At 41.2% G+C, this 26,470-nt stretch overlaps 1 protein-coding gene across 3 annotated transcripts in view; it reads right to left on the bottom strand.

Moving 5' to 3' along the window:
• API5 (apoptosis inhibitor 5) overlaps window positions 1-26,223 on the bottom strand; it is a 35,862-nt gene extending 9,639 nt beyond the window's left edge. For all 3 annotated transcript variants that reach the window (XM_069091450.1, XM_069091451.1, XM_069091452.1), the window contains exons 1-9: window positions 26,066-26,223; window positions 14,240-14,401; window positions 12,285-12,378; window positions 10,402-10,467; window positions 9,474-9,625; window positions 8,496-8,702; window positions 5,587-5,691; window positions 2,371-2,460; window positions 1,137-1,318 (exon numbers count right to left, since the gene is read on the bottom strand). In XM_069091450.1, coding sequence (XP_068947551.1) covers window positions 1,137-1,318; window positions 2,371-2,460; window positions 5,587-5,691; window positions 8,496-8,702; window positions 9,474-9,625; window positions 10,402-10,467; window positions 12,285-12,378; window positions 14,240-14,401; window positions 26,066-26,134 — 1,127 coding nt within the window. In that variant the 5' untranslated portion in view covers window positions 26,135-26,223. The remainder of the gene's footprint in view (window positions 1-1,136; window positions 1,319-2,370; window positions 2,461-5,586; window positions 5,692-8,495; window positions 8,703-9,473; window positions 9,626-10,401; window positions 10,468-12,284; window positions 12,379-14,239; window positions 14,402-26,065) is intronic.
• Window positions 26,224-26,470: the final 247 nt, after the last annotated feature.

The following is a 26,470-nucleotide window of genomic DNA, read 5'->3' as shown; positions in this document are numbered from 1 at the left end:
AGAGATCCTTTTATTTGAGTTTGACACCTCTGCAACAGATCAAGCAAAATTCAGAAAAGCTTTGTGAAATGGTGATTTGATTTCTAACTGATTTAAGATGCCTTGATGTTCATTCAGTTAACTCCTGGCTTTTAACAACAAATTTAAGTATCTTTAGGAAGAAATTTCAATAAAGTCTGCTGAAGCAGAAATGCTAAGTCAATGAATTGTAGACTCTCAAAAGTCAGAGGGAACCCCAAAGACCAGTTAGTTCAATCAGGTAAAGAGAGTGGACTTGTGGGCCCACTGGGAATAGGTAACTCCTTTCTACCAATGCAGGTCACCACCTTTTCTGCAACTTTAAGATTCAGAGAGTTGTATGGGGCCTTGCAAGGTTGAGTGATCTGCCCAGTTATAAAGTCAATATGTGTCAAAGGCAGCACTTGATCTCAGGCCCTTGGTGGGTTCACAGAACATCATTTGATAAACTCCCATGTCTCTCAATGCCCTTTTGAATACATGGGTACCCAGAAATGAAAATATCCCAGATGTCACTAGATTGGGGCAGAGGGCAGCAGAAATGTTATTCTTCTAGTCTCTGGCCTTCAAATTTCCTTTAATACAAAGTCCATCTGTATTTGATTTCTGGCCTGCCTTAATCTCACCACTAATGTTGGGTAACCTGCAGTGCACCAAAACCTCCCTGTCTTTCCCATATGCCCTGTTGACCCCTGATCTAACCATACTACTGCCTAGGTCACATCACCCTATCTTGTCCCTGAGAGTAATAAATTAGTTCCTGTCATGTCTTTTACTGATATCTAGGCAAGCTAGCCTAGCTAGGCACATTCCCCGTTCACACATCTATCTGATAGCCTTGCTGGCCCTGGGCTTTAGGCTATTCTGCTCTGACTTGCTCTGGGAAGCCCTGTTGATTCTCTGGGGTCTGTCCAGTCTCTTTTAGCTGTTCAGTATGCCTAGAATAGACTGGCATGCTCACTGGAATATAGTTGGTGACATTTGCTTTTTTCCTATCTGAAAACCAAAACAGCAGTTACCTAGCGTTGGCATGAAATAAGAAGCTGTTCTTTTCAGAGATTAAGTAAAGGCTAATTCCCCTGCTCCCCAAGGGTTGGATCCCTTCAGTCATACATCACCTGATTTTGAAGTCTTTCAGTTTTTCTGCATTCAGCTTAGCTGTCAAGAAATCTGGAAGTTTTCGGCCCAGCTGGTGAAAACTGTACAACAAACACTCTACATAGCTGAACTGCAACTTGGGCTCTTCATTGCCAGCATTCTCCCCATTTTCTGCTTCTTCTGGAGGGAGTGGCATGTATTCCTGATAGATAAAAGTGAGAAAAAGGGCACATTTTCACATGGGACTATCTGCTCTTTTTACACTTTTAATTGGAAATACATGAATGAGAAACCAGGGATGTCTATTAGCACTGTTGGTGAAAAAATGACAAGAAACCAGAACCCCACTGAGATTCTTCCAATATACTAGCCAATCTCTTGCAGAATGATAAGTGGTCACCAAAGCTTCAGGTATTTTCTATTCTAAAAAAAGTCCTTACTTTTCATGTATGACTATTCACAGTTACAAAACTTAATTTATAACTCTGGGGTCTATTCATTATGTGGCACTCAGACCAAGTCTGAAACTGTCATTAAACAAAAATGGTTTTCCTATGAAAAGATAAGACTCCAAGAAAGGTCTCTTATGCACAGGGAATAGATCTTTTATAGGAGATTCATGGGAAGATTCAAATAAGAACAGCCCTAGCTGCGAAAAGACTGAGGAGGTACAAGCCACACCATTGGTGGGAGGACCCTTTGTGATCGAGGTTACTGTTCCATTGAGGTATCAACGCAGGAAGGTTGAATGTGAATCAAGAATTTCTTTTCTGGTTGCTAAATGGTGGTGTAGTACCACTGATATCCAACCTGGCACTATCCCAGTAAGGCAAGTCAGCCCTGAAGGTTCAAACTAACCAATTTTAGGACCATCCAACATTCCCAGAAGGGTCTGAACTACTTCTTGAAGGCAAACATCAACAACATGATACTATTTTTGATAAAGAAGTAAGGATGAGGATGTGATACCATTCTTGTAAGCCAATTAAAGAAAAGAATGGCAATAATAGCCAAGACTATTTTTTAAAATCCCCCATGAAGTTTTTTTCAACCTGTTTTACTATCCTAAAAGCAAAGCAAAACTGCTTTAAAAAAATGACACTATTGAAAACTGCAGTTCAGGAATAAAAGTAGCAATTAGGAAATCCTTTAGTTAAATTGCATTCTGGTAGTTAAGAGAATATTCAGTTTGAAACTGATATATTTTCAATTTTAGTTGCATATTAACAAGGGAAAAAAAGAGTTCTTTCTTACCAACAATTTATCAAATAGTTTCTTCAAATTTGTTTCTAATTTTTCCATGTCACCACAGAATGAACTCATCTCTGCAAGTAGTTTCAAAACCTAAAACAAATATTTCATTGTTAAATAAGAATCCAAATACTTGGTTATAATTCATATTCACCAATTGTTCAAATAAGAATATAAACAATATTAATTACCAACACATTAAATTTGCTTTGTAACTCTGAATTTAAACAAATAGGAAAGTATAAAAGTCTTAATTTTTCGGTTAGTTCTTCTAAGAATTCACCAAGACACTGTTTACTTTTTCTCTTCTGCGGTGAATCTTTTAACGAGAACTTTCTGTTTGTCTTTTGCTTTGTACTCTTTCATAAATATCTTTTTAGATTGCTGTATGTACCTCATACCTATTGATCTAATTACATTACAGCATTACATTTACATACTATAATTAAGACATCTGGTAGTATGAAATTGCTTTGCAATTACAAATATTGTTTCTGTTAAAAATTGTTGAATGAAATAGTTCTCTTTGGGGTTGATCAGGTTCTAAGGGTATAATCTGAAAACTCCTTGAACCTATTCCCAATGTGCAAAGGCGCAGAGGGGGTTTTTAATCTGGGGTCCATGACTGTTTTTTTAAAAACACTTTGAATATAATCAGGCTTCTTTGTAATCCTGCATATTATACTTTATGCATCTAAAAGTATTATTCAGAGAAGGGTTCCAAGACACAAAAAACTTTTTAAAAATTCCTATACTAAGAAAAAATAATCCAAGTAACCCAAACCCTGGAAATGAGTCAAAGGGCATGCTTATTTTGTAACTTCTAAGGTGTTTTGTCAGATTGCTTTATAAAAAGACTCTATTAGTTTGCAATGAAAGTTTCTCCAAAAACAACACTGAATTTTCTGTGTTTTTGACAGTTCGATGGGTAGGAGCCTATGTGCTCATTGTTCTACTGAACTCCTTTCTCTCTCTGTTCCCCCCTCCTTTTATAAGTCTTTGTTGCAAAAGATAGCTCTCTGGGGAGGGGAAGGATATATTCAGAAAGGGTGATATAAAACAGGATGGAGACTGGACTTGTGATTTAATTGGTGGAGGAAACTCCCAGATGAGACAACTCCCCTGGATGATTACTGCTTTGTAATGTTTTAAAGTTAGAGGGCATTAGACCACACTGCCCATATTTTATTTTAAATTTCATTATAATTTACTTTAAAAACCCACCATGATATCTGGATTGGTACTATATTAAATACATAAATCAACTTTGAAATACTTTGCCTGAACATAGTAGGTAATAAATGCTTGTTGATGGAAAACCCCACCATCTGTAGTATAATAATCATTTGCAATCACTTAATCTTCTTCCAATTCTTTAGGTTTCTCTTTATTTGTCTTTATAGTTTCATTAATGTCCTTAGATGGGTCATGATTATTTCTAAATAGGTTGATATCCTGTCATTCTAAAATCTGTTGATGCTGGACACATCAATTTAAGAAAAGTCTACTCACTGTCATTTATGTAATGGGAAATAAAAAGTAAAGGGATATAAATGGCACAATAGCCAGATGATGGTAGGTTTCTCTACCCTGTCTTATTCCTCCTTTTATTAACATAAATAAATGAAATTCTTTGTGATAAAGGAATACTCTTTAGGAAGGAGGGGAAGGATTTAAGGAGAAATCAATCAAAACAATTTTTAAAAGGTAGTGCACAAAAATCAGGCACATTTAAGTCTTTAAGCTTAAGCAAATGTCCTTACAATTAAATGTAAATGAGAGAAGTTACAGAAGTATCTAACTGAACAGATGTTTGTTACTATTATTATCAATACAATTTTATTCTTTAAACTTGCCTCTAATTACTGATCTCAGCGTTTTATGTATGATTTCTCTACACCCATTCATTAGACCAGCACCCTTGGGCTACAATGCAGCAGAACTGTTCATGTAAAAAAGAGATGCGAGTTTTTCAGTCCTGAAGAATCATGCAACAGTTACGGCACTAATTAATACTTTCAATGTTTGAAAAGCTTTCATCAGGAGGAGCACCTTCCTTCCCCTATATCTTAGCAGGAGTTTTACAAGTTGCAGTTGCCACCAAATGCATCAGCCAGTGGCTAACTTTTTGGTCCCTGATTAAATGCCTATTGCCTGATGGGCTGGTTGCTGAAAAGGAAGTCTGGACTTTGCCACACTGGCTGGTGGGCCCTCAAGAGATATCAACAGGGTCCTATGGTACAATCTTAAGAGAACTCTAGGCTGCTTCCACAACACAAGTCACCAGAGGACTTTATTGAAACAGTGCTTGTGGTACCATTATGATAGTGCAATAGTACTTGTACTTCAAAAACTACTTGTAGCCAATTCCTAAGAGAAAAACGCTTTTCTGATCTGTAGCTATGATGAGAGTCACACATGAGCTATAAAAACATAGTGCTAAATACTATTAAATGCCTAAAAACACACTGAAAAACGCATTAACAAATTTTAAGCCTAAAACACCAGGATATTAACTGGACTTGGGGTTTAACTGGCATAGGCAATTCCTAGGAGAACAAATGCCAGTGTGTACCTTAGAAGGGTACTTAGAGCACTGAGAGGATAAGAAATGTGCCCAGGTCACACAGGCCAGTGCGTGTCAAAGATAAGACTAGAGGGGCGGCTACGTGGCGCAGTGGATAGAGAACCAGCTCTGGGAGTCAGGAGGACCTGGGGTCAAGTCTGGCCTGAGACACTCGACACACTTACTAGCTGTGTGACTTTGGGCAAGTCACTTAACCCCAAATGCCCTCCATAAAAGAAAAAAAAAAAGCTAAGACTAGAACCTAGATTTTCCTGGTTCTGAGGCCAGCTCTCTACTCATTGGATCATACTCCCTTAATAGTCCATGATGGTGAATTATTTGTTATTCTGGTTACTATAAAGTTAAAGTGATTTATTATGCATTACATGTTATTGCAGAATCACCACAAATACAGACAGTGCTTTTCCACTATTAGATGCTAACTGCCTGATAACACTGTATGAAGCTTCTCTATGTACTAAATTATGCTACTTTGTGACCTAGGAAACTTCTGATTAACCAAGATGTCTAAATCATTCTGGTAAATATTGAAAACTATGTTCTTATGTAAATGTAATTATAAATAATTTTAAATTAAAGCCACTAATAAAATCAGAATATATTTCATTAGTAAGGAGAGAAATTTAATTTACCTCTAGCTGTATATCAAGGCCTTCCACTGGAGTAGTCAAGGAGCTGAGGTTTGGCAGAACATGTTCACAGAAATAAGTCACAAACCTTGTGGAATGAACATTTTTCTGTAAAAAATTTAAGATAATTTTAGTGATTCAGTACCAGCACAACTCTGACTTAAACCATAATCAAATTCACTAGAAAAGTAGAAATATAAAAAGAATGGATATTGTTTGATGGTAATAACTATAAAGTAGCAACATTTATATAGTGCCTACCTACTATGTGCCAGGCATGGTACTAAGAGTTTTACAAATCTTATCTCATCTCATCCTCACAACAATCCTGGAACACAGATCATATTATTATCCACATTATTACACTTGAGGAAACTGAGGTAAACAGATCAAGTGACTTGTCTAACCAACGTCATGTTAACAAGAAATTTCTTAGGCTGAATCTGAAATCGGGGGCTTCTGATGCCAGACCCAGAACTATATAGACTGTGCTACCTAGCGGCCTCAAGTCCTCATTCATGGTTTTCCATTCCTAGAGCACCTCCTGTATGCATATATGCATGTGTATATATGCAGCATAGGGAGAAAGACAAGTTTAGCCATGATGTGTTTTCCATTCTCAGGTGAGTCACGGGATAGTCCAGAGGGATGTACTAGAATACAAAATACCCAACAGCTGTAGCAGTGGCTTGATCTGGGATGAGGAGATGTGCCTGAGTGAAACTGAGGTAGGAATTTAACTTTTCCAGGTATATACTGTATATGTCAAACCATAAGTTAAAAGTGCTACTTGTTAAATCAACAAACTGAATGATCTGGTCAATTTTACTCATCAGTCCTTTCTTAAGCCCTTGTGACACGGGCCATTTTCAAGGCTGACTCTCTTGGGGATGACCTTCTCGACAGCCTCTATTTGACTATTTTCTTCTACAACAAGGCCATTTATTTTATTCAGTTTCTCGAAACTCTTCACTTTGGGTAGAGCTGTGCTTTTCAACGGAGCTCCATCTACTTAAACCTTTTGATGTTCCAAGGGAGTTCACCTTGTGCTGCATCTTGCTTTCAAACAGAGGCTTGAAAGTTAAATATTTCTTATATGTCTCATAGCTCCAGGAAAACAGGAGTTATATAAAAAGCAGAGGAAAAAGGGAGACTTTTGAGGTTAGCCCTTTAAGTCTGAGAGGAAAGTTCACTGTAGCTCACTATGGTTTGTACTTCACTAATAGGATGTAGGTCAAAAGCCACAGAATCACAGATTTTAAACTGCAATGGAAAGTCTAAGTCATTTAGGGAGCTGCTCCCCCGTTTTACAGATGAGGAACCACATCCAGAAAGGTTGATGTACAGGCAAGAAATGTCAAAGTCTCAAAAAGACAACACAAAGTCACAGAACCTCAGCCCTGGAAAGGGACGGCAGAGACCATCTGGATTCTAGTCTCATCTACAGCTGAATAAAGAATCTTCTCCCTAACTTGGGGTTTCTAGGCTTTGATCTCCAAAGAAAGAAAGTCCATTACTGGCCAAGGCAGCTCATTCCACTTTTGAGGATGGCCTCAAATCAAGTCTAAAGTTGTCTCTTCCCCACTTTTTACCCATTGTTCCCAGTTCTGTCCTCTGGGGTCAAGAATGGCAAGCCTAGTGTGCCCTTCCACATCAAATACTTGTAGAGAACTATCATGTGGCTGTCCCTTAATACTTCTCTAGACTAAATCCACCCAAGTCTTTCACTTGACCTTTATAAAGCATGACCTCAAAAGGCAGTCTTTTTGCTGCCTTCCTTGAGATACTGGCCAGTTTAGCAATGTCCTTCCTGAAATGAGACACCCAAAAATCTGGGCCAAACCCAGATGGGGCCTGAAGACAGCAGAGTGAGGCAGGACTACTCACTGTCCCTTTATTCTTAGTGAAATTTCATTTCTCTGAGTACATCACAAGACTGTATTCACTTTCTTGGCCACCATATCACAAGAACAACTAACAGAGAACTTGCCAAGTACACTACAATCCACACTTTTAGACTCCGTGGTTTTCTCCACCCACAAAAATATTTTAAGCATTTCCAATGCAATTCAACAAATTGCTTTGCCTCTCCAATATTGTACCTGTGAGTATAAGACTTCATTTCACTCTACTGAACTCCATCTTATTCAAATTTGGCCCAATGGCTGCCCATGTTGGTCCCTGACCAGCTTGGTGTCATCTGCAAAGCAGAAAAGCATGCCAATGCCATCTCAGGTACAGCTGTCATATACAACAGTCTGTCTGTGGCTTTCTGAAGGCTGTCCTTCGCACCTGGAATGTGTTCTCTTCTTACCTCTGCCTTTTAGTATCTCCATTTTCTTCCAAAGTTCAGTTGAGTCCAAGGTTTTAAAGCTGCTTTATCCTTTCAGATTCACCCACTAAGCACCTTAAGCTTCTTCTTCAAACCCCTCTTAATGCCAGCGCCCTCCCCTCTGCTGACTGGCTCAGATTTATCTCTTGTGAACATGGCTGTTTTCACGCTATCTCCGTCATGATGGCTTTTGTTTTCCTTTACATCCCCAGTTCCAGGTACATAGTGAGTGCTGACAAGCTGCTGACGTGACCTGAAACTCCACTTTCCAAAAAGGAGAGAGGTCCAGTAGATGAGTTCTCAGAGATGTCAGTTCATGAACTTCCTCTTCAATACTCCTGACAGGTGATGATCTCAGCCTGGGCCTCTCACAGAGCCCAGGTGCTCCTGTGGGCTGCTGAGACTGGGAAAGCTCCTTGAATGACTGAGTGAAATGTGCTGCCTAGAATGCTCAACGACTGGTCCTCCTTTTGCAACCCAGGGCCCAAACAGAACAATCCTAATTTTTCCTCTACATGTATTTCTGTCTATCTTTGTGCATGACTTCAATTAATTAAGAGAAAAATGAAGAAGGACTTACAGAGAAGAGTGGGACCGCCTGCCTCGTGCACTGTAAAAGTCTGTCCACGCAGTCTGGATCGCCTGGGTTGAAAGTCTGCTCTAAATCAGCTTGTTCAGCCACTAACTCCACAAGCTGCTGCCTGCCACTGACTGTCTGCAAGCTTTTTAACCCAGAGAGTATCTTCATGAAGAGAACAAATTCTTCACCTGTCACATCTTCAAGGACCTTTAAGAAATTAAAAAAATCCAGAATATGGCATATGTAACACATAGCAGCTAAATTCGATGCCAGTATCACTTGCTACTGGAACCGTACAGAAGTCATTTCAGTAGGAGCATGCAATGTCACCAAGAAGAAAGGTCAGCACAGGGCCAGACTCCCAGTACAGGATCATCAGGCCAGGGAAGCTACTGCTCCATCTGGTCTGGCTTCCTCTGCTGAAGAGAAGCATTGCTCTGGTTTATGGGGCACCATTTCAATGGAGTGGAAAACAAGGGGAGTGTTCTGATACGTACAAAGTAAGACACAGAATAGCACCTTCTGAGGAAAGCCAAAGTTAAGTCATTCTCTGGAGGGGGCCTCTAACACCTGAATAATCACAGAATGTTCTCCACATGTATGTGGGCAGACAGACACTGCACAGGCTCTCAAATGCAGTCACTGGGCCAGTACCATTTAATTTGCTATTCAATGTGAAAAGGGAAGGCTCTGTCAGGGAGGGCATATCTGGGAAATGACTGTGCTGTAAAAAAAAATGAAAGGGATGCTTTGAAGTGAAAATGAATGTTTACAATGTGCCTTTAAGAATAATATTTGAAAGTACTTAATTAGAGTACCATTCAATCAAAAAATCATCAGCCAAGTGAGACACCAAGTCACTAAATAAGAAAAGACATTGACACTCTTGGTGAAAACTGAAAATACCGCCACCAACTACTTCAAAGAACACAGATCTTACAGGTTCACAGGTTAGGTCAAGAAAGGATCAGCACTTACCTTCTTAGACTCAGTTAATATGAGTTCTTCTACTTCCTTTGTTAACACTTCATCTGGCAAAGTCTTCAGTTTTGTGGAAAGGAATTTGATTGCACGTTCTCGGACAATGTCTTCCCCTTGAAGAATTTGGCTGAATAAGCCGCCCAATGTCCCTGAAAACACACAAAAAAGATTAACCGAAGCAATGCCAACAATGCCATACTGTCTGAGATAAATCGAAGCAAAACAAAATGCACTTCAAAGCATCCCCACAAGAGACACAGAGTGTCTGCTCCTGAATCCACCAAGTGCCAACAAACTATCCCCAATAAATCCTAGCTCAGAATGAGTTCTGGTATGGGAAAGCTGGACCTGTGTTGTACATGTGAACATGTAAAGTACTTGTGAGTTTTCAGGTACTCCCCATACTCTATTTAAACCATCTTTTTCCTAAAGATGGCTTATATATTATGTTTCTTGAAAGTGGATAAAGGGGCGGCTAGGTGGCACAGTGAGTAGAGCACTGGCCCTGGAGCCAGAAGGACCTGAGTTCAAATTTGCCCTCAGACACTGAACACAAAAACTAGCCGTGTGACCTGGGCAAGTCACTTACCCCTAAACTGCCTCCAAAAAAACAAAAAAAGGGGGATAAAAAAGTTTTATGACAAACTGCTAATAAGGAAAACTTTGAATTCTTTCCATCTCTGTCATCATTTCTGATGGCTTTATCAATATATAAAAATCAACTATGCAACTAAATAGTTTAAAAAAGTAAATATCAGAATTTCTATAAACTTGGAGATAAAATCTTGTTTTGGAGAACAATACTAAATTGTAGATCATCTTCTTAATCCCTACAAGAATCATACCTTTGAGAATCATACATTAAACACATACTCCTCTCTATTAAAAAAGAAGGTAATTCTCAACTTAGAATTTGGTCTGTTACCTTTTGCATCCATCTTAAATATACTCAGCAGGGCATTGTTCACCAGGTTGAATTCTGCAGAATCATCTGGAGAAGAAGTCACACAAAGTTAAAAAAAAAAAAAAAAAAGATAAAAACCAAGCAAAAAAAACCAAAACAAAACCCAAACCTCAAAAAGCAAGCCTGTTTCATTTCTGATTTTCATGAAACACAATCTTTTCTAGAAAGGTATGAGTTTAATTATTTTCTCTATGCAGATATCTCTCAGGTCTCTACATCCAGCCCTTATCTCCCACCTGAGCTAATGTCCTGTCACAAACTGTCAACTGGAATCCGTCTCAAACAACTCCCAAATCAACCCCTATTATGCTTAAAGGCACCACCATTCTTCTAGCCACCCAGGGTTGCAGCCTCAGAGTCAGTGGTTCTTCTCTCTCCTTCACCCCACATATCCAATAAGGTGCCAAATCTATTCCATTCTATTTATAAACCATATCTCCTATCAGTTACCTTCTCTCTACTCCTAGGACCACCGTGCTTATCCAGGCCTTCAACCTCTCTCAGACTACTGTATTTGGTCTTTCCTTCCCCTCAAATCTCTTGCCTCCCCAAACTCCTCTCCCTATAGATGCCAAAGTGACATTCCTTAAATACAGATCTTGCTTATGCTAGTCCAGAGGTGGGGAACCTGTGGCCTTGAGGCCACATGTGGCCCTCTAGGTTGTCAAGTATGGCCCTTTGACTGAATCCAAACTTCACAGAACAAATACCCTTAAAAACAGGATTTGCTCTGTAAAACTTGAACTCAAGTCAAAAGGCCACAGCCAAGGACCTAGAAAGCCACATGTGGCCTCAAGGCTGCAGGTTCCCCACCCCTATGCTAGTCTCTTACTCAATAAACTACAATGGCTACTACCCCTATGATCAAACAGAAAATCCTCTTTTTGGCTTTTAAAACTTTTTACAGATTGGCTCCAACCTATCTGTGCAGCCTCCTCATATACATGACTCGCTGCCCAAACAGCAGTGCTGGCTAATTTAGTGAGAGGCAGGTGTGGACTAGCTATGAAAACTTCCAGGTTACTCCAACTGGTCTTCTTGTTCCTCATCTCCAATACTCCATCTCTCATCTCTGCCTGTAAACAGACTGTGCTCAGCCCTGGCATCGGCTCCTCTCACTCCCCCAACTCTTTAAAGGTCAGCTCAAACTGTCACATGGCACACGAGGCCTTTCCTAATCCCCCAGCCCATGACTTTCTATTTTGCATATATGTGCACAGAGTCTTCCTCAACAGAACGCAAGTTCCCTGCGGGTAGGGACTATTTCATTTCTTGTCTTCTTCTTCCTACTGCTCAGCACAGCTCCCGGCATGTGGTCAGCACTGAAATGTTTATCATGGACAAGAGTCATGGGAAGAAATGAAGAGCACTCTATGTCCTTAAGGCTTTGTATAGTTCAAGTCTTGCTAAAGAAACAATGAAAAACTACAGGCAAGCGCTAGACGCAAACACAAGCAGAAGTTAGGTCGGGCCACCAGACACCTCCAATCAAGCCCCCTCGGGGATGAACAGAGGACTCACTGTCTGACATGGACAGGGCTCTTCGTAGTGGGGTGCTGATAAGTGTTTCGTGACTGGTTCTCCAAGTAGAAGAAAACCTGCACACTAAACACTAAATTTTACGCCTAATCTGATACCTATTTTCTCTATCTTTCTTAAGTCTAAACAACAACAATAAATCCAACCCTGATTTGTAGCCTTTGCTGGTTTCCAAAATGTAAAATGCTCACACTGAAAACCTACAGCTCCAAGCTAGCTCCTGCCCAGCCCTGATTATTAGCTACCCAGACCTTGCCTTTAAGATAGCAGACTTATAAAGGTAAAAAGAGGACCTGAGATCCCACCTGTCTGCAAAAGCTGAGTCAGAATGTCCGCCACTCGGGGAAGGTTCTCTCCAGTAGCAAACTGGGGCAATTCTTTAATTGCTTGTCGTCTAATCTTTTGTTAATGGAAGAAAAAGTAACACAAATTTATCATTTTAAAATTTATTCTTATGCAAAAAGAAATCATTCATCCTAAATAATCTTAGATTATGTAGAGATCTTATACAATCTATATATGGTGCACCACAACAGGTAAACAATCTGAACCACAGAGAAAAGGTAATGCCACTGTGACAAGTCTCAGAGGCGAAACACACGGGTGTCCCTCGTAGTTTCAGAAATCTGCTGGCATTTGGTGACTGAAAGGCTTCCAAAAGGAAGATTTTCAGAGAAGGAAAGTAACACAACAAAAGGTGAACTGCAGACTGTGGGATCTGAGAAGACAAAGCTGCTGCTGCTCAGCAAACTGACTCCCCAGGGGTTGGAAGGTTATATGAATTAATAATTCCAAATGATTCATCAAAAAGCCAAAAGCCAAACAAAAACACCCCGATCCAAACTCTCTTAGGCCCATTAGGCAGTACCTAATGCGGATGACTCATTAGTTTCATCTGGAGTCTAAGCAGCTCCTCATTTCCTTAGGAATCTGTGTGAGGAGAGCCTTGTAACTTGTTCTAAGAATTACAAGGGCATAAAAAAACAATCCTTTACCTTGCCTATTACTAGGTTTACTAGGTACTCACTCTAAGGATCTTTGGTCGAATCAGTATGGGCACTTTTGACTGTGAAAAACAGTGCTAAAGCAGTCTTTATGAGGTCTTGTGGCTCAAAAAAACCCCAAAAACAACCCAAAAACAAAACCTCATTTGGTGGTGAGCCTTCTGGTAAGAAATGTTAATGAGGTGAACTGAGTTGGCCCTCCAAAAAAAGTGAGGCCATTGCTTGATGGGCCTGCATTCAAAAGCCTTTTCAATCTAACAGGCAGGACCTGCCTAAAGTCCAATGGTAAAGTTTTCTAGAATCAAAGGTCAAATATATGTTATAAAGAGGACTGCAGAAAAGGCAAATGGTGACAATTTTTTTCTCTTATAAATTAGCTTTGGGAGGACTTATTAAACTTAAAAGCTGACAAGCATAGTGACCTCTTCCCTAAAGTCCTCATCTGATACCTCCTTCTAAGGTGAAGGATTTTCAGAAAGTTTTCAGTGGAGCAAGTTCTGTCAGCTCCAACTAGGGAGGAAAGCCTTTAAGTACAGGTTTGGTGGCCTATGTTCCCATCACCTCAAAACTAGACTAGCTAAGTTTGGGTGGACTCACCAGGATGGTCATAGGGTGCTGAACTTATCAGCCATATCCTATCTCAAAGATTAGGTCACAGAAAGACTGTGTACTGGTAGAAGGAAAAGTCAGACTGATGAAGTCATGGATTCTTAAAGTACCAAATCAAATAGACACACAACATGTGACAAATCCCAACTACCAGATATACAGAATTTACAACATCCTACATCCTGCTCTATGCTGTGCATGTATCTATCAGCAGCAGCCTGCCATCATGGGCCAAGCAAAGGAGCCAAGGATCTTGGTCCACATTTTAGATTAGCTCGTTTAATTTGGGCAATTCCTTTAACATCTCTGAACTCTAATTTCCTTATCTGTAAAAGAGGGAGGATAAAATATTGTACCACCCACCTCACAGGGTTGCTTTAAAGAAACTGCTTTGAAAAACTTAAAAAGTGCTATAGGAATGTGAGTTATTTCTGTTATTACCTAGCAAAATGAACTAAAGAGCTAATTATCTTTTCATAAGAGTAATAAAGCCTGCTGGTTAAAGTATGGAAATCATGTCTGACTTCCCAGTGCACTTCTGAAGCTCAATATACCCATTAAAGTGACAATTACAGAAAATCTGTTGGGAGAATTTTAAGTAAATGCCATCTTTAGGCCTCCTAAAAAGTTTCTGATAAAATACTTACTGACACATCTTCATCTTCACAGAGATCTAGCTGTGCATTAATAGCAGAATCAGCCAATTCTGGGAAATGCTTGAAGAATTTTGGAATAAATTGTGCTGCTAATCTTTTTTCCTTCGTGCCTCCTTTCACACCATCTAAGATCACCTGATAGGCATCCTTGTGCTGAAAAAAAAATACAGAAAAATGACATTGCTGATTAGGAGATGGATGAGTATACAACTGCATCAAGACTGAACCTTTACTGTATAGGAATTTTACAGTGTGAGGAAATAGTATGACTATTCTATGAATTTTTTCTTTAAATGAGCAAAATCCACAAGAATCCCCATTTTAGGGGCTAGGTCCCCTCAAATTAAGTTGAAAAAAGATCAAATTAATTTATTAATTAGGAGTAGAAACATTCCCAACTATTTTGAGTGTCATAATTATCATCCCTAATTTGGCTACATGATCCAGATAGACCCAATCACCTCAAGGAATGTCATGAAATTCACACCTGCAAATGCACAAAAATCAAAATGGATATGAATGAGGTCATTCTGAAATCAAGCAACTTAAAGGATGTTTGGAAGACTTACCCCCCCTGGGAGCAAGCTTTCCCTCCTTCCAGTCCTGATGTCCCATGAACCAAGTGAATCATCTAAGCAACAGAAAGACTGACCACTAGTTGGGGGCACCCTCTCTATTTTTCCTAAGCAGCTAAACTGACTACACAGAGCTTAGATGAGACTGGTGTTGGCAATTCCACTCCTTCCAAAGAGAAGCAAGAGTATCAAGTCTTACCAAGTCCCCTGCTACTATCATCTGACCTCCTCATATAATCGAAGACCCTGGCCCTTGGCATCCTTCACACTTCTTTCATCTGCTCTGCAGCTGATCTTCCTTTTATATATTCTCCCCTAGTTAGGGCATGCACTCGCTCCTAGAGCAGGGCCTGTTTCACTTGTGTCCTAAGTACTTGACACATACTCAGTTGTAGATCAATGCTTTTTCACAAATTCATTCATTTCAAAAGATGGAAACAACAATGACCACCAAGAATCAAATTCTCATGTGATGTAGTCAGTGAAATGATGTATCAAAACTAATGGTTATATAAGACCCCACAAAAAGAGCCCACATTTCATTTCCTTTTAATTTTCCTCTTAGAGGGATGAACTTTTTTTTATGCTTCTTTTATTTTTTAATTTACATCACTGATTTCCACAAGATTTTGAGTTACAAATTTTCTCCCCATTTTTTCTACCCACCACCCAAAAACAGCGATCCCATTGAATATCCCCTCCCCCAATCTGCTCTCTCCCATATATTCCCCTAACCCCCTCTGACTTTCAGTAGGGCATGGTAGATCTCTATGCCCCAATGCCTGTATATCTTATTTTCCAGTTACATGTAAAATAATATTAATAATAGTCTATACATATGTGTGTGTGTGTATGTTAAACATTTGATTTTAAAGCTTTGAATTCCAGATTCATTCCCTTCCTCCCTTGTCACCCACCCTTACCGGGAAGATAAGCAATTCAATATAGGTTGTACATGTATAGCTATGCAAAACATTTCATAGTGGATATATTGTAAAAGACTATTTCTCTCCTTCCTATCCCACCCCCCACTTGTTCTATTCTCTACTTTGATCCTGTCCCTTTTCAAAAGTGGGTACTTTCAACTCCCCCCCCAGTCTGCCCTCCTTTACATTATCCCCCCTCTCATTCCCCTCCCCCCTACTCTCCTGTAGGGTGAGATACCCTATTTAGTGTGTACGTCATTCCCTCCCTAAGCCAAATTCAATGAAAATAAGGTTGACTCATTCCCTTTTGCCTTCCTATTCTTCCCCTCCATTCTAACAGTTTTCCCTTGCCTCTTCTATATTAGATAATTTACCCCATTTTGTCTCTCCTCATCTCCTCTCATTATATTCTTCTCTCACCTCTTAATTTCACAAGAATATGAATTTTTTTTGCTTTTTTTTTTTGGAGGGAGAAGGTAGGGCAATTGGGGTTAAGTGACTTGCCCAAGGTCACATGGCTAATAAGTGTTAAGTGTCTGAGGCCACATTTGAACTCAGGTCCTCCTGACTCCAGGGCTGGTGCTCTATTCCCTGCACCACCTAGCCACCCCTGAGAGATGCACTTTAAATCCCCAAAAATTTTAGCTAAGGAAGAGACTGCACAGTCTAACCAGTACTTGAACAAGAATACTGTCTACACTATACCTGATGTGTGGTCAGTCAACCTCTGCTTATGGATCTTTAACCTAAGGAACTTACTATTTACACATGCAACTCGTTCTATTTTGGGACAGCTCTAATTTTTGAAAGTTTTCTCATTTTTTTCCTTTAACTATTTGTGGTTTATTTTGGTAAAACCTGAGATGACCTACTGTATTAAATTATTTATCTGAATTATCCAAATGTTCTAGAGCCTGAAAGCCATTTCTCAATCCTGACTTGGCAAACAAATCTGAGGGGTGTCATTGCTGGCTTTGTGTTGTCTAGCAGAGCCTCAAACTCCTAAAATCCCATGTGGGGTCCAGACCCACAGTTTAAGAAGTGCTAAAGCGGTGTGTGGAAAAAAATTTAAGAAGCCCTGCAGGTCTAAGGCATCATCTAATGTAGCATAGCACAATGGGAAAGAGGCTGTATTTGGGGTCTGACAAGCTAAGTTCCAGACCTGATTTTAACTTGGCCACGGGCAAGTCACTTAACAACTCTCTAGGATTCAGGGTCTTCATCTGTAAAATGAGAACAAGAGAGCTTTGATCCATTGCAGCACAAGACTCTAATATGTATCTGTAAATTTGGTAAGCATGCCACCTATACCTTTATCTTTTTTTTTAAGGTGTTTTCTTCAGTGTATTTTTGGGTCTCCTTTAGCAGGCTGTTGACTCACTTTTCATGATTTTCTTGTATCATTCTCATTTCTCTTAACAATTTTTCCTCCACTTCTCTTACTTGATTTTAAAAATCTTTCTTGAGCTACTCCATGGCCTGTAACCAATTCATATTTTTCTTGGAGGCTTTTGATGCAGGAGTTCTGACTTTGCTGTCTTCCTCTCGCTCCATGCCTTGATCCTTTCTGTCCCCAAAAAAGGATTCTATGGTCTGTTTGTGCTCTGCTCGCTTATACTGCCAGCCAATTACCTAACTTTTGAGCTCTTTACCACGGTAAAACTCTGCTTCCAGAGCTATTAGGAGGGTGCCCTCTCTACAGCCCCCATAAGCTCTGGCTCACAGGCACACACCCCAGGACCACCACCCAAGACCGTGATGCAGGTTAAAACAAGAGCGATTACCCTCTGAATGGTCACTTGGTTCCCCTGCTATCTGTAGGCCAGGAACTCCTGAGGTAGCCTCACCTCTGCCACTGCTCTCCCCCAGGGGGCAGGGGCCAGACCAGGCTCTTCTGTCTCCCCCTCCCCCCATTCCAACAGAGTTCCACACTGACCTTTTACTTTGTTTTTGGCATTTATGGGTTAAGTCTGGAAACCACCACAGCTACTGGTGATTCACTCCCTGGGGACAAAACCACACAGCTCCTGTGGGACTTGAGCTCAGCTCCCAGCTCAGTGGGATAGATCTTTCCTATCCACCTGCTAGGCTGCCTTCAGCATGATATTTGTTTCTCTCTGTCTCTTTGTGGGTTCTGGAGCTCTAAAGTTTGTTTAGAGTCAGTTTTTTACATGTATTGGAAGTGATTGGAGCGGGAGTTCTCGCCAAGTTTGTGCTTTTACTCTGCCATCTTGGATCTGCCCCTCCCTTCCCTCCCCCATACCTTTATCAATGTGAAATAATACAGAACAAAGCACAAAATTTTGTGGGGAATGCCACTGGATATCTTCCAAGTTGATCTGGAACAACTAATGACTACACTTTGCTCTGGGCATTCAACTGGTTTTAAACTCAGGAAACTGTACTATCAGCTAGTCCAAACTCCTCTATCTTCCCTGAAAGAATGACATGTGAGATCTTGTCAAATGTTTTGCTAAACTCTAGGCAAATTCTCTCTAGAGCACTGTGGAGACCTACTAGTCAGGTAATTATGCCAAAAAAGGAAAGGAAGGTAGTCTGGTATGGTGCTCTTGGTAAAACTTTGCTGGCTCTCTGTGACCACATTTCTTCTTCTAGATATTCAGTAACTGTCCTGGATATTATGCCCTGGAATATTGGCCAAATTGAAAGTGAAGCTGATTAGCTTAGAGTTCGAAGACTATTCTCTTTCTTGAAAACTGGGACCTTTGTTCTCCTCTGATCCTGTGATACTTTCTACAATTCTCTACCATTTTTCAAAGATCAATGACAATGGTTCATCAATCTTATCTGCCATTTTTTTCAGAATTCTAGGATGCTGAGTACAGTAACCTGAACTGCAGCCATTTTTATTCTGTACTTCCAGTTTTTCCATCATACTTCTTGGCAGAGAAAAGAGAAGGGGAGAACAGACAGACCAGCTCTAATTCTGTCTTCTCATCCTCCCTTCCCCAAGAGTGAGCCTATCTGTCTTTGAATTTCCTTTTGTGATCAACTGGTTTGAAAACTTCTTTTACTTCCTAGAGTTTTTCTTGCCAACTTCAGGTCACTCTAAGTTTTCCACCCAGAAAAGGAAATCCTATAATCTTCTTTAGTGAACCATCAAACTGTGTAATGATCATTATTGCTCCAAAGTTCTTCCTTAGGTCTAACCTAAACCCTTTGCACAGAAATTTTATTTAAAACATGAAATTTTGAAATTAATAGCAAAAGGAACCAGAAAAAACAAATATAAGCTTTAACCACACACAGCCTTTTAACCTAATTAAGATCCTAGATGCTAACAAAATGAAGTAGTATACAACAACAGACATAAGGTAAGTCTACCACGACTATCCACAGGCTATCACTGGAAGGCAAGGATTCTATGGATAATTTCAGCTGTGATATTCAAACAATGAAGCTAAAGAGATTAAATCATTTTGACAACAAATAGTATTTTACTTCTTTATAAAGAGACTGGAACAAAAGTTGTTATATCTGCATTTATAAGGGTCAGTTATGAAGATAAACAGAAAATAATTCAAAAGATGTTGCTAATGGGTTTTCTATAGGCAGTTGTGTTCTTAATAAGCCAGGATACAAGTCAGTCTTTCTCTGTACAATTCTCAGGTAGATTCATGTGTATTGTTGATGGTGGTGTAAATAACTGTGTTTCATCTAGCTTCTTGAAGAACCAACCCAACAAAATGTTGTGACTGTTCTCTTTGATCTACAGATCTCAAAGATCTTTACAGGCATGACTTCTCACAATACCTTCACGAGGTAGATATTATCTGTGCTTGACAAAGCAGGAAGCACACCCAAAGGGATGCTTTCTGGAGAGCTTCAAAGGGAGTCAGTGGCAAAGGGAAGGTAACTGCAGAAACGTGCTCACAGCTAAAGCATGGCCTGCTTTTTGCCTTTTCTTCTTCCAGTTTGATGAATACATTTCAGATATTCAAATAAATGAAGCGCCTCTTTCACAAACTGTAAATCACTTTTAACATTTGATAAATTAACTATATTTATGCTCTTTCCCCTCACAAATCAACTGAACAACTGAGTGAAGCCCTAAGAAAATCCTTAGAGTATCAGAGTAAATGCTTCATCCAAACAAGCTGATTCAGGACTCTACCTACCACAAAAGAAAGGACTTTCCAGACCTCCATGGTGATGAAGTGACGAAGCTACACTGTTCCAGTGATTAGTCAGAGTAGTGATTTCCAAAATACAACCAAATTTTAAAAGTAGTTCATGAATCATCAAATGTTAGGATGAATGGACTGTATTTTGTGTCCAAGGTGCTGTAAGAAAGGAGCCTGATTCCACCCAATGAATTACTTCAGCAATGCACTAAAGCAAACATGTGGATAATCCAGATGCTGCTGAGTTACCATTTTCTTTCTTATAATGAAGGAAAAATTCACTTTGCAATTCACACAAAACTAAGGTGTTTTTTTTTTTTTTTTACAAATTACTCAGGAGTTGCATTTGTCAGTGTAAGCTATGAGTTTTTCTGGCTCAATTTTACAAAAAAAAATTTTTTTTAAATGCTTACAAAAAGATGACTAATGAATTATCACTACATTTCCAAACTCCTTCATCCTCTAGAGCAAATGAAGAAAAAATTAATAGGAAAAATTAGGGTTGGAATGACAACAGATCTAACAGATTTTTACTAAATAATAGAAAAACTTAAGATAGATATAAGGATATTCTGACTAGAAAATTTACATTTTGGATGGATGTTTAAAAGTCTGAGGGGGGAAGCTTCTTCCTTTAAAAAATATTATGAGCATAGTATAACAAAAACTACCGTATGATCTTATATTTACAAAGTCTTAAAAGGAAAAAAAAATCTAACAAATGAATCACAACTTACACAGTACTTCCTCTCTAACTCCCTTACTTATTTCTATGTATTGATTCATATCCACATGGATGTGTGGTTCTATTGGGGCTGAGCTTTTACTTGTATTTCTATGGGTAGAGACAATTCCTGAGGGAAGAAACGCCCTGAACCACTACAGGTTAACCCCTTCTTCACAACTTTTAGCATGAGAAAGTCTCCAGAGATACTGAAAGGCTTAGTTATCATTTTTCAGTTATTTCCTGCCATTTTGATGGGTATGAGATTACCACTTCAACACTGGTTTAATAATTTTCATTGCTTTTAAAGAAAATTGTTTCATAACTGTATCTATTTACAATTTCTATTATTCTTAGCCTTTCATTATGTGTCTACTGGTGACCAGGCACTGTCCTTATGAATTTGTATCAATTACTTGTAGAAAATGAATGTTAAATTTTTATAATGGACTTTTCTTATTTTGATAATCTTTTGGTTGAGTAGTTTTTCTTTTTTATTTTTTTTTAAAGCAATTGGGGTTAAGTAACTTGCCCAAGGTTACAGTCAGTTTTTTTGTGTGTGGGTGTTAAGTATCTGAGGCCGGAACCCATCCAGGGTCCTCCCGACTCTGGGGCCCCCCTTACTCACTGTGCCACCTAGCCGCCCCAGTAGTTTTTCTTTTAAACAGCCAAATCTATTGCTTTCTCACTAAAAGGAATTTAGTTGATAAATAAAAACTGACTATCCATTCAACAATAAAATAAATTTTATTATTTGAACTTCAAAAATATTTAATGTTCAAGTCCAGGGGGAATTTATTGTGGTATATATACTATGAGACACCTAAGCTTATTTCTCATCTTACTACTCTCCACTGTTTACCATCCTTATTTGCTGAATTAGGATTTCATTCCCTTCTCTTAAACATCCACCTGTTTCTCAAATAGGAACCTTTTGTATCTATTAACATTTTGGAGATCTCTATTCAGTTCCACTAAACTACTTTCTCAGTTCTTCCCTAATATAAAAGTTTTATAATTACCTCTTTATGTTTTAAAATTATAACTAAGAAAATTCCCCTTTCGTTATGTTCCTTCAAATTACCCAACACTCTCAATAATCTTCTCTTTTTGTTCTTTTAATTATAAAATTTTGTTCTACCACACACAAAAATATCTGGAATAAAAAAATTGGGGATCCAGTAGGGATGGCACCCATACATCAGAAGCCACTTTTTTATAACTGAGACGGCTGACTCAGATGGGTCATTCTTAATGGACACTCCTCCTTTCTCTCTGGAGACAGGCTTCTGGTCAGCGGCCTGCTTTGGAATCCCCAGAAGGACTGACCACCCCACCTACTTTTCTGTTCTATAATTAAGTTCCCTTGGACAGAGGGTCATGTACTTACAAGTGGGTAAGCTACCTTGGGTGGGAGTATCATACAAAATACAAATTCTTTGTGGATGGGACTCCCAAGAATACCCTCCTGCCACCTGCCCCTAATAGTCCTTTCCAAATTCAGGAGATTGGGAAGGAAAGGTGAGTTGATATATTCAAAGAATTCCCTGTCATTAAAGGCCTGGGAACAAGGATGCAGAAAAGGTTGTATGAAATAGGCTGTGTTTGTTGTCTTTAAAAAATTGGCTAGGAATTCAGGGGCACAGGGAGGGTGGGTTTGATTTCAGGAATAGAGAAAATGCACAAAGACATAAATGGGAAAACAAGGCCTATGTAAGGGGGAAGGAATGATCCAGTTTGACTGGAGCAAAGATTACATCAAGAGAAGTGATAGAGAGCTAAGACTGGAAAGATAAGAGGTGCCCATGAGAAAGTTTTGAAAGCCAGGCTGAAAACTCTACTTGGTAGGCCAGAGAGTTTAAAGCAGAGCAAGGACATCATTAGAAATGTGCAATAGTTCAACAACAGCACATACAATGTGCTAGACTAGGGAGGAAGTGGAAGGGAGAAAACTTTTTATTTCAGGAGGCTAACACAAGAGAGTTCAGGCAGAGATTACTGAATGTCTGGACGTGTGCTAGAAGAGAACAGAGATATTGTGAAGGGGGAATAAATAGAAATTAATAACTGACTAAGGTAGGTGAAAGAAAAGGAAGGGTGAATGAAAACCCTGAGACTTTAAACAAGCAAAATGGGATCAGTGATCTTGCCAAACGCAAAAAAGGTTAAGTTAGAACAAGAAACTCAGTTTTGGATATTTCAAAGAATCCAGGGCTAGAATTGGCTTTAGAAATCAGTGAGGATAATCTCCTCAAATTATATATGAGAAACACCTTGCCCAAGAGGTATATGCTCCAACCATGCTTTATGCTGACTCTGCTGCCAGGAAGGACCTCAGGGACAAGTGTCCTGTATGCTCCAGAAAGATGAAGAAAAGGGGTGGCCAGGTGGCTCAGCCAGTAAAAAGCACCAGCTCCAGTGTTGGACTGACCTGGGGATCGAATCCGGACTCAGATACTCAGCACCATACCCAGAAATAACTGGCCGTGTAACCTTGAACAAGTTACTTAACCCTGATTGCTTTAAAAAAAAAAAAAAGAGACGAAGAAAGATTAGCACTGAATACACAGTCTTGAGAATTATCTGGGAGGAAGTGACAGATGAAGCCACAGGGGAAACAAGGTGTCACAGAACAAAACACAGGGAAAAGCCATAAGACCTGTGGGTCAAATCTTGGAAAACATAGCCTTTCAGAGGCCAAAAAGAGTGAAATGAACTAGAGAGAAAGCTGTTAGAACCAGGAGTCTGATATCTTGAAGCTACAGGAAAAGGCAGTTAAGGAGTGGTCATTCACATTAAATGTTGCAGATGTCAAGGTGGATGAGAACAAAAAGACCATTCTGTTAGCCAATAAGAAAGTCACCGTTGACTTTTGAGGCAAGTCTCAGTAATGATGTGGATTTAAGTCTGTGTAAAAGTTTAAAGAGACTAGAGGTAAAAAAGTGAGGTAATGGTTATTAGAAGACTACTTTTCCCTAAGTTTGTTGGTAAAGAGGAGAGGACAGAGAGGTGAGTAGAAGGGTGAAGGGAACCTTTGTCAATTCTGCAGGCAGATGGGGAAGAATGGAATAGAGGGATAAGCTGAAGATAATCAAAAAAGAATGATAGTGGAAGCAAGGTCCTAGAGGAGGAAGGATGGATATCAAAGGCATGGTTATTTTCCTTCTGCGATAAATGAAAAGGATGACTGGTACTTCCTTCATTAACCTGGCTCTGCCCTCTTCCTCATTTGGTCAAAAGACTTCCCACAATTTCAGGGTAATAAACAGAAACTCCGTGATCACTTCTTATGTGTGTATACTGTCTCCCTATTACTTCTAGAGAAGTAACAGGAGAAAATCCTGTCTCATGGTTATATCTCAGTATCATGGTATCTACTTCCTTAAAACTCCATTACTTAAACTTAAGGAAAGTCACTTCATTGTGACAAGGTCTCTCAATAACCTAAAACTGTTACTTCATATTTGGGGCACCAGGGTGGTCATGAGGATACTGAGCAGAGAACATTTATTTACTCAGAACTGGATGACTGTGTGCTGAGAGCTATATTCAACACTTTATAGAAAATAATTTGTAGTTTTACAGATAGAGATGCCACAAGAACAACCCTCAGTAATTAATTCACAAAAAATTAATCCTAGGTTAGTTTCTCTTTCCACTTCACATATTCACCACCTCTGGGTGGTCTGTATTCAAGGAAAAATAAACTTTTTTCAGCTGAAGCAAAATAATCAAGAAGGTAAAACCACACACAGGCACAAAGCATTTCATCATCAAATCGGCAAGCCTCCTTTCCATTAGCACAAACAATTCAAGGCTGAGTGCCCAGGATCATAGAATTGGGGCTTGAAAGTGCCTTAGAGGCCATCGAGTCTAACTCCCTTACTTACAGATAAGGAAACTGAGGCTGAGGGAAAATGCCCAGGGTCACACCGCTGGTCCTCCTGTCTCCAGCACCATATTCACCCAACCCTCTGTAAGCTCTCTTTCCCTTTTATTCAAGGACAGAAATTTGGCACCTTAAAATTTTTGATTCTCGTCCAGCACTGTCCTATAAACAACAGATACTTATCATTACCCTTTTTTGTTTTTGCCTTCCTTTGCAGCCCTGGCAATCTGCTACTGTTCAGCAGTGTCCAACGCTGTGACCCCATCTGAGCTTTGCTTGGCAGACGCTGGAATGATCTGCCAGGTCCTTCTCCAGCTCGTTTCACAAACGAGGAAACTGAGGCAAACGGCAGTAAGAGCCTTGCAAGTGCCTGAGGCCGCCTCTGAACTCCTGACCTCAGGCCCAGAACTATCTACTTCCTCACCCAGCGGCCCCAAATAGCTCGGAAAACAGCAAGAGCTTAATAAACGCCTGAGACTTGTTAGAGATTAATTTGAAAATTAGTTAATTTGAATTATTAATTAATTAAAAACAGTTAATTTGAAAAAAGCAAAATGGAGTTTTAAACTCAAACCAGAAATGGGCACATTTCCACCCATGGTTGACTAAAAATAAACCCCGAATATTTAAAGAAAAGGCGTCCCCCTTTTCTGAAAGTACTTCCTGAGACCCAGACCCCGGGTCGGGCCCTTGGCAGCCGCAGCGCCGGCCTGGGGGTGGTGGGCAGTAGCGATCCGGCCGCGGTCCGGCCCCGGGGGCCAGGGCACAACCCGGGAAGCGACAGGACGAACGCCGGCGGCGTCTGTCAGGCCCAGCCCGCCCCGTCACGGGCTCCCGTCAGTGCCCGCAGGGCCGGAATCGATGGCGCACCCCGGGGCCGAGCGGAGCAGCTCCACGCTGCGACCCGGGAGGGGGCACAGCCTCTACTGCGGCCCCGACCGCGTCTTGCCGCGGAAAGAGCGGTGGCCTCGGAGGCCCCGGGAGGGGGCCACGTCCGCTCCGCCACGGGCGGCCAGAGCCACCCACGCGGGGAAGGCCGGACGCGGCTGCCAGCACCCGGGGGCACAGCCGCACGCACACGCAGGCCCCAAAAGGTCCTGCCCGCAGAGGGCCCGGCCTGGCCCGAAACAGGGAAGATCCCGAGCTGAGCAGGGTCGCGGGGGGAACCGGGAAAGGACGGAGCAGTCGGCCCATCGATGGATCAGCGCCAGGCCCAGGCGAAGAGAGAGGCCTCGGACTGGTACCGGGAGGGAAACCGAAGCCCAGGGCCGCGCCTTACAGAGTGGGAAACCGAGGATAACTGCATTAGCCGGCCGCCCGAGCAGCAGGGGTGCGCCCATGGGAGGCGAGGCCCACGGAGCTTAACGACTTTCCCCAGACGGGGAGCCCGAGGCTCCGGGAAGAGCGCCGGAAGGGTTTTACAGATGCAGAAACTGAGGCCCGCCGAGGAGAGACCCGCGCAAGGTCTCATGGGGGAGCAGAGGCAGAGGCGGCGTTCAAACCCGAGAAGCAGCCGCCGCGGCCTGCTCCCGCGGCCCGGCCGGGCCCGCTCGCTCACCTGCCCCACTTGCTCCGTGGCGTCGGCGAGAATGCCGTAGTTACGGTAAAGCTCCTCCACCGTGGGCATGATGACTAGGTGCGCGCCGGGCTCGGGCGCCGCTCCCGCCGCCGCCGCTGTGCCGGGGCTCCCGCTCCGCCGCCGCCGCCGCCGCCGCTCAGTCCCGCCGCTGCCGCCCCTAGCACCGCCGCCGTCGTCGTCGCAGCGGCCGCGCACAGACCCGCCCAGCGTGCCCCGCCCCGCGCCCACGGGCCGACGTGACGGCGTGACGTCGCATGGCCTGACGGCGGACGCCACCGAGAGCGGCCGCCCCTCCGAGTGCCTTCGCCTTGGCTCGCCGCCTGCGCCCGCTAGCGACTGGAGGAGCGAGACGCAGCCGCACAAGCCACGTGTGACGCTCCCGGG

The sequence above is a fragment of the Petaurus breviceps genome, unplaced genomic scaffold, assembly GCF_028583685.1.
Source record: "Petaurus breviceps papuanus isolate PSGF00001 unplaced genomic scaffold, PetGlider_PUasm1.0 188, whole genome shotgun sequence".
Classification (NCBI taxonomy): domain Eukaryota; kingdom Metazoa; phylum Chordata; class Mammalia; order Diprotodontia; family Petauridae; genus Petaurus; species Petaurus breviceps.
This window is presented reverse-complemented; position numbering and strand designations above follow the sequence as displayed.